This window comes from Cyanistes caeruleus, chromosome 3, assembly GCF_971803275.1.
Source record: "Cyanistes caeruleus chromosome 3, bCyaCae1.hap1.1, whole genome shotgun sequence".
Taxonomy (NCBI): Eukaryota; Metazoa; Chordata; class Aves; order Passeriformes; family Paridae; genus Cyanistes; species Cyanistes caeruleus.
Genome location: NC_141703.1, coordinates 78,136,622 through 78,145,094, shown reverse-complemented (window position 1 = coordinate 78,145,094; position 8,473 = coordinate 78,136,622). Strand labels below are relative to the sequence as shown.

At 44.0% G+C, this 8,473-nt stretch overlaps 1 protein-coding gene across 1 annotated transcript; it reads right to left on the bottom strand.

Annotated features, from left to right (window-relative positions):
* Nucleotides 1-225: 225 nt before the first annotated feature.
* On the bottom strand, nt 226-5,560 carry GPR83 (G protein-coupled receptor 83). Its single transcript, XM_023920811.2, has 4 exons — nt 5,133-5,560; nt 4,195-4,320; nt 3,072-3,205; nt 226-2,234 (listed from the first exon to the last, which is right to left on the bottom strand). The coding sequence occupies exons 1-4, from the start codon at nt 5,514-5,516 to the stop codon at nt 1,610-1,612; spliced, it is 1,269 nt and encodes a 422-aa protein (XP_023776579.2). The 5' UTR covers nt 5,517-5,560; the 3' UTR covers nt 226-1,609.
* Between the last annotated feature and the right edge of the window lie 2,913 nt (nt 5,561-8,473).

Here is an 8,473-nt window from a genome sequence, read left to right as displayed (position 1 = left end):
TGCAAATGTTGAGGGAAGAAATGGGAGGAGGAAAGATTTGACTGCAGATCAGTGATACAAAATGTTCTGACTCCAGGAGCATTGATAAAGGGAAGTAAAATAGCACTGGATTCACAGTGAGAGACTTATGAGAGACTTGTGGAAGGGCAAGTTAGCTGCAAGGAGTGGTAGATATTTCAGTCTCTTTAAGTACTGAGGTGTGAAAACACTGCACAAGGCATAAAATTATTTCAGAACTGTAAGTTTATTACAGGACATTGAGAAAAACAGCCTCACCTTTTTTTTTTCCCCATTTATAATAAGATTTTTCTCACTTCACTGCTTAATGCTGCAAATTAAATGTGGAATGGGGCACCCTGGTGTGATGTTCAAGCTAATTTCCACAGCACAGGGTATTGTTCTTCTGTGCAATATAAGGTACAGTTCTTGGAATACCATTTTTTTGTTATTCAATCCCACATTTTCTTCTGCTAAGAACATTAAGTTCTGAAATCTACTTCAGACACTTACATTCTTGAATTTTCTTAGCCACTCCAAAAAGGACACATCTCAGCTATCCTTAAATGCACCAAAATTGTACAATCACCAGAGGTTAAGTTGCAGACAAATGTTCCACTTTTATTACTTGCTATCAGAGATATCAACCCTTCTCCCAAAGCAGTTCATTTATGAACTGATTCCAGAAAGCTCCCTTCTTAGTTGGAATGAAATGTCCCAAATGTCTGAAGTGACAAGTACACAGGGGCTTTACAGGGTAAGAGAGCAACATTCAAAGGCAAGTTAAAAAGTCAAACTGTGTGATCCTTTAGCTGCAACTTGACAATGACACAAAGATATTTTGATTAAAGGTTCTAGTCCAATTCCACAATAGAACTTAATTATCCATTCCCCAACTGTGAATGTTATGTCCAACTTTTTGTATGCTTTTTTGGGTTTAGTTATCTACTTGAAGAAAAAATCATCTTCTTACTTGAAGAATAGGCATCCACTTTTCTTCAAACCTATTTTAGAAAAAGTGCCTGTGATGTAAGAGACTCCTATTTATCACTGTCTCTCATATCCTCCATTTCTCTAAGTGTATTTGTAACAACAACAACAACAACAACAAAAATATAATAGATTTCTTCATTCATTCTGAACACCTCTTGACTTTTCAGATCCCAGTTCAGAAAAAATGCTTTCCTACCTCGTTGCATTGGATCTCAGCAGCGTAAAGGTCTGCATCTCAACCATTTTCATGTTGCTACAAGGAGACTCAGAAAAGGGGAAAGGAGAGCTGATGTGATGAGACTGTTAAGTACCACCAAAACACATCCACAGCCAGTCCTGGCTCTAAAAAAGGCTTAGTCATGCAGGTAACAGCAACAGACATGCAGAGAATCCCATCCTGCAAGCCAGTCCAAAATTGACAAAGACAGAAGTTCCTTCCTGGGGAGAGTTTACTTTTTCCCCTCTAGGGTCTCCACACCATTGTCATCAGCCAGCATCAAACATGCAGCTCTTTCATACCGCCTCCTGTAGAACGTCCTTCTTGGTTTTATCACCTGTTGTGTGATAGGGCTGCACATCTTCCCACCATTTCAGCTCTTGTGCAGTCCAAGGTCACTGTTTAGCTCACGGCTACTATTGGCTCAACCGCAGAAATGTCTGTCTTTCCTGACTGGATGGCAGAGGATGGTGGAAGGACACGGGAGGCCTGCAACCTCTTGAAGTTGCCGTTTTCTGGCCAAGCCAGTCGGTAGGATGGGACTGTGGAGGGAAGCCTTTGTTCTGTGGGCCTGCGGGGTTTTCTGCACATGTTGAGCAAAGCCTTCAGTTCCGTTCGGAAGCTGTCATTGAGCCAGCAGTAGATGAAGGGGTTGTAGCAGGTGCTGCTCATTGCAAACCAGTGGAAGGCAAAGTACAGGGCATTGTTGGTGTGGATGGTCTGGCTGGAGAGGAGGACGACGTAGCAATTCAAGGGGAACCAGCAAACCGCAAAGAGGATGACAACGAGCATCAGCATCTTGATGGTCTTCTTATTCTTTCTGCGCAGGACGACGTACTGCTCGGTGGTGACGTCCCCGATGACATTGCGCAGCCAGAGTTTCTTTGCCACTGTCACGTAGGCAGCAGAGATGATCAGAAGGGGCAGGACATAGAGCAGAATGAAGGTTGTTAAATCCAGGTACTTCCAAAAGAGTTCAGCAGGCTCAGGGAAATCCGGCAGACACAGGCACCGGGTAACATCCTCACTGCAAATGGAGAGATGGACAGGATGAGAGGCACGTACGGCCAGGCATGGCGGGATAACTGCCTCACAAACAAGGAGGCACTTGGGAGAGGGCTCCTGCCATAGGGCCTGAAAGCAAACACTCTGTTTATCTCACAAATGTCACAGCTGAGCAGAGTTCTGCTTCTCAAGGATCTGAGCCATGGAGCAGCCAGTGAGCAATGTGGTGATAATTTCTTATGGGTATTCATGACCTTATGATAATTTTATGAATTTCATCAATTACAAGATTTCCAGCTGCACATAAGCAGGCTTTTATTTTCTGTCCTTTGGCAAATAGGAACACAGTCTCTGCGCATATTAAAGACCTTTCCTTCATTAAAGCACTTTCCAAATATTAAGGCTCTTGACAGCTGAGGCAGATTTATCTACTTTCCTAGGGCTAAAGAGTAGATTAAAACCTGCTGGGTTTTAGTGGGTTTTTGGTTTGTTGATTGGTTGGTCGGTTGGTTGGTTGGTTGGTTGGGGTTTTTTGATTTCCATTTCTGGTCTGCCCAAACAGGTCAGATTGGTGTATGGCATAAAATGCCAGTGTATAGAAGCAAAGGGTCAAGCCAGATCCTCTAACTTCTTAGCCTGTTTCCTGTGATTAGTGGGACAGAATAAAGATAAAATATTTAAAAATAAAAAGGGCAGGATATCAGGCATTGCAAAAGGAATTGGATGAAAATTGTAGTTTAGATTCATATTTGGCTGACCTGGACATATGCTCAAGGCTTTCAGTAGAATATACCAAAGTATGACTGCTCAGAGTTTGGCCTCCAGGGAGACTAGGGAGGAAAGCAAAGCACACCCTTACCTGTATTCAAAGGTAAAGAGCTTTTGGTAGATAGCATGTGGAAGGGAAAAACAAGTTGCCATGATCCAGATTACAGAGATGTAGATAACACCTTTTCCAGTAGATATGCGAGGTTTCAGGGGGTGCATTATAACCTGTGTAAAATAAACCAAAATCTAGTCTTATTACATTTCTGGAAAAAAAATATACTTTTTTTTTTTCTCCTCATACAATCTTCCAGCCTTAAATTTATTCCTTAATGTGGTAATTTAGCATGCAAGCAGTACAGTCTTCACCCAGCTCCCCATGACTGTAAGCTGTACATGAAAACCTGAATTGTAACACCATGAAATATGGTTCAAGTCAGATCCTAGTCCTACCCTCAAATTTCAGTACTTTCATCTAGGTGGGAAAAACTGTGTTCCAGGAGGTATTAACACATCTTCATTACCAGGTTCAATTTCCTTAAGAAAAAAAAAAAAAGAAAGAAAAGAAAAAAAAAAGAGGAAAAAAAAGTCTCAAACTCTTCAGTATCAGTGACCCTCCATGGAATGCTTGTGATAGTGCATTTTCTGGAAACAACCTTTCTAGCAGAAAATGCCAACTGTAAACAGTTTTGTGTGCTTGTTGGGTGACTCCAAGCTGATAACACCCAGCTGTCCCTAGTTTTGAGCCCATTATTGACAGCAAGCCACAGCTCTGCTTGTGACAAACACCAGTGTGCTACAGTCAGACCTCCAGTATTCAGGATAACAGGAGGTGGGACATCCCAGAACATCAGGAGATAGAGCTGAGAAAGTTAACTGGAATGTCCTTTACAACCCTGGTGCTGGACAAGTCACCCCAAAGGAGAGCTGTCCACATGAATTCCTATCAGGATCTTGATCTTTCTCCTTGCTACAGCTACTGGACTATCGACTGCATAAAAGCTCCCTTTACTCAGCTGGTGAGATAGCAAGGTGATGGATACCTCCTGCCTTGCTGTGGGTTTGAAGCTATTCTGACAGCAAGAACTGTCCCCCTTCCCTGTCAACTCCTCATGAATCTTATGATACTCTGGGAGCTGAAAGGGAAAGGACATCATACTTTCCTGGTTTACATGTACCCTCTCAAGCTTTCCATCTCTCTGCTTCTGAGGTCTCACCTGGTGCCTGTCCACAGCAATGGCTGTAAGGGTCAAGGCAGAGACATGGAGGGAGCAGTACTGTGCAAACCTACTGACGTGGCACATCCCCTTCCCAAAGATCCAGGTACTGTTCACAAAACGAGCCTAAAAAAGAAGACCATTAGTTCTGTGCACCCACAACTGCTTATAGGTACAAAATTCCTTCTGCTGTGTAAAAGAGATTTATGAGATAGAAGGTTCTTTGTAGAACTGTATAATTTTCTGGCTTCTGAACCCTGAAGAGGTAGATAAATGCTGCTCAGCAGCCTGGCAATAGCTTCCAGAACAATACAGCCGCGCAGTACCAAAGATGTTTATTCTATTTACAGTGTGTCCTTCTGCAGCCGCACTATTGACTCAATACATTTGCTCTTCCTTTTAGTCCCTCCTTATGGGATTGGGCTGACCTGTACATCTTATTTCATTTCAAAACAGCTTGTTAAACGATGCTAAGCATTTATTTTTTTCAAGTGGTTTATAGCATTGCTTTCAAAATACTTTAGAAAAGAGAAGGAAAAAAAAAAAAGATCAGAGGCTACAAAATACTAAGCAATCACTGCAAGGTTATTATTACTCAAATACTATCAAGGCCACATTTAACAAATAGGTAATTTCCGATCTTCAACTAGATAACAGGGGTCAGAGAAGAAAAATACGTCTGGAGTTTTCCAAAGGCAACTCCAGTGGCTGTAATTTGGAGTGGACAGGTATCTGCAGAAGATCCACACACTGCCTATAGCAGTGTAAAACAAAAGCCACCACAGCACCTTTTTGGCACTGTAGAGGCCCAGAGAAATCGACTTTAGTCATGGGGTGGATTGTGGCGGTGCATTCCCCCGCACCATGGCTGAGGAGGGCTGAGGGTGCCTCCTTTCCCTCAGGGGTGGGGGATCCCAGGCATCTCTGCCCCCTCTTACCAGCGTGAAGGGAGTGTTGAGGAGCGTGATCATGATATCGGCCACGGCCAGGTTCACAATGAACAAGCTGGTGGCGGAGTGTGCGCGCTTCGTCTTGATGACAACGTGACAGCCCAGGACATTGCCGAAGAGCGAGAAGACGATGATGAAGGAGTACGCGGCGATGAGCAGGGCTTTCACCGTGCTGCTCTGCGACTCCGCTCCGTAGCGGCTCCTGCCCACAAAGCTCTGCCAGTCGGCCAGGCTGTCATTATCCCAGGGAAAAAGAGCCGACACGTTCCGGACTACAAAAGTCTTCTCCAGGCTCCCATTGACGGGCAACTTTCCCGGGGCCACAAAGGCGTTAACCGAGGGGAGGGTGAGCCAGACAAAAGAGGACAGCATCTCTGGAGCGCTCTGCCCCTCCAGCTCTGGAAGAGCTCATTTGCCAGAGCAGAACTCGCTCCGTGTGCCGGGAGAGCCGCTCCCGCCGCGCTCAGCCCCGGCGCGCTGGGGGGCAGCACTCGGGCGGCAGCGGGGAGATGCTCCTGCCTCCCCAATGTGCTTCTCTCCCGCTCGGCTCGCCGCTACTTCAGCTCCTTCAGCCGGCTTTATATCCCCAGGCGAGCTCCGAGCCGGGATCTTCTGCAGTCATTGGGCTGCGTGACATAATTTGTGCTCTGACGTGCTGCTTTTCCACGCAGTTGCGCTCCCGGGCGCTACTCCGAGGTAAGTACATCTGTGAGAAAGGCAAAACCACTCTCTTCAGATGTCAGAATCCACATTCTTTACCAGCAGACCAGCTCAAGCAAATTCTGTGCTGCTTATACACCAGCAGTGTGTGTGCCAGCTCTGCTCTCTCCCAGGACATGTCGAATCTGAGCTGTTTTACAGGTCTGGCAGGCAAGTTTCAGCTTGTTTCTTAGCATAATATAGAATAGAATAGAATAGAATAGAATAGAATAGAATAGAATAGAACAGAACAGAACAGAACAGAACAGAATAGAATAGAATAGAATAGAATACTATACAATACAATAGAATACAATAGAATGTAACATATGAACTGTAAATAACAAGCTGCCTTATTGTACCTGAAGTACTTTTCCAAAGACTTTTTTCCTCTCAGAGAGACATGGAATACTCAGGTTTTCCCTTGGCAGGTATTAGTGTGATGTGAAACTGCTTTCTAGGGTTTGTAGAAATAGATTTAGTTACAAAGATGTGATTATACAGGACAGAGAACAGGAACAGTCCCAGCCCATTGAGTCCAGTAATCCAAAGCAAAAGACAGCTGTATGCTGGCTCCAAGCACTGATGAGATGGCAGCATATGTGTTCCCTATGCCTTCCCCACAAAACACAGCAGGAAACAGAAAATCAGGAGCAGGAGAACAAGACCCACAAATCATAATTTGGGTGGCTGAAGGAATACACAGAAAGATGTGCCACATCCAAAGTGCACATGTACAGTGCTGCACCTCTGCTGAGGACAGATCTGCTTGGGTGGTGTCAACTAACCCCAGCCAGAGCTGGTTTTTATATGTAAAAGGCTCTATTTAACCATTAATTAAATGACCATCTGAAAAGCTTGTATTATAAGCTGGTCACTCACTGGAGAAAATAACTTTTCTGAAAGATGTTTGTGCCTGCCTCAGTGAACTGCTCAGGCTGCCTTCTCTTCACTCCTCAGGAACTGGACACAGTAGGACAAGAAGAATGGACAGCCTGCAGTGCTACTCTGCACACTGCTGCCAGTCTGTTTCTTCCACAAAATTGTGCAATTTGAGCTCTTATTCTTGTCTCAGAGAAAGCTTTTCAGTGATCCTGCTGGAGCTGCGAAGGTGGCATTCACACCTGACTATGCAGAGAGAAGAAATGTGTCCCACTTAGAAGTGCTGTCAGGAAAGCAATCTCAAATAAAGGCCCAAGAAAACAGTAGAAAGTAGAACAGAGCAGCATTCTCATAGGTTTGGGATGAGAACAGAGGGGTCAGTGGCATATGTCCCCCTGCTTGCTATGCTGCTCCAGTCCCCCTCCATTCCAGCAGTGCATAAGGGCATTCCGTCCTCTGCCAAGCACCAGCTCTTGCTTCGCATCTATTACATCCTGTTCTCCTGTACTATCATCTCTATTCCAGCAAAAATTATCAGCTTTATTTATGCTTCTTGATCTAATTCTTAATTTCTAGCAAGGAACTCTTGCATCTGTAGCTAGAGCTGCCATTGACTTTGAGGACCAAGTGCAGCCAGGAGAGCAGGACATCTTCTTACCTCCTAAGCCAGGCTGCTGGTAGGATGGGAATCCTTCCCCTGCTCAGCTCAAGCTCACCCTCCTCTGAGCTGCAGCCTGTGTCTTGTGATCCAGAGGAGGTGCTCCAACTACAGACTGGGCAGGCACACACAAAATACCCACAAAGGCTCATGGAAAAGCCCAGTGGAAGCTCTCTGTGTCAGGTGTCTCCCAGGTTACTGATGCGTCTTTCTCTGCTTCACAACACCTTTCTGCTTCAGTTTGTATTTAAAACATGCTCCAGTATGAGCTGTTGAAGCAGCTCACCTCTGTTTGGTTGTTACTAGAGAACAGGCTATAGCAGATTTGCAGCTTGCTGCTCCTGGCAATTTCACCTTTGCTCAACAATCCCCAGCACTCCAACAGTAAAACAAGCAGCTGCACAGGAATGTCAGGATTTGGCATGTTGAATGTGGTTTTTATAAAAGGTACCTGTGGACTGATGCAATTTCTGAACTGAAAAATAATGTTTGAAATAAAGCTATATAGATGGACTATGAATTCAGGTAATTAAAAAAGGCATCAAAAATACCTGTGCAAGAGTACTCTTAACAAGATTATAACAAATTAGAAAACTGGTCTGGGTGGGAATAAAAGATTATTAGTAGAATATAAAAAAAGTCAGCTAGACACGCCAAAAAGTTTGGAAGCATTCAAAAAGTGAAATAATGCCTTTTTTCTTTTTAAATACACAGCATATTGTGCTTTTCTCCCTGCTCCTTCAAACAATCTTTCACTACCATGGCTTTAATGAATTTTTGAGCTTTTCTGGGGCAAGAGAATTGAAGTTACAAGGGTGAGAATTAATTTTTCAAAAACTATCCAGTGTGACCTCTGAGAAATCATGTTGATTTTCGGAGCATCCTACCGCCTTGTATAACCAATCACATTAATGTTTAAAACAAGTGCCTCTTTACAGTACAGTCTTTCTCCACACACCAGCTACACACTTTCCCCTGAAGACTGCTACGTTTATCTTCCATAGATAAAACACAAAGCCACTGTGAATTTGACAGCTGACTGAAGAAAAAAAGAGAAAAGGGAGAAAGAGCTTTTGATATGATTCCCATT

Coding starts and splice junctions, on each gene's coding strand:
- GPR83 (XM_023920811.2), bottom strand. CDS start 5,516: ATGCTGTCCTCTTTTGTCTGGCTCACCCTCCCCTCGGTTAACGCCTTT. Junction 3,206..4,194: donor TTGCTGTGGACAGGCACCAG/GTGAGACCTCAG, acceptor TATTTTACACAG/GTTATAATGCACCCCCTGAA. Junction 2,235..3,071: donor CTCTTTACCTTTGAATACAG/GTAAGGGTGTGC, acceptor CTCCATTTGCAG/TGAGGATGTTACCCGGTGCC.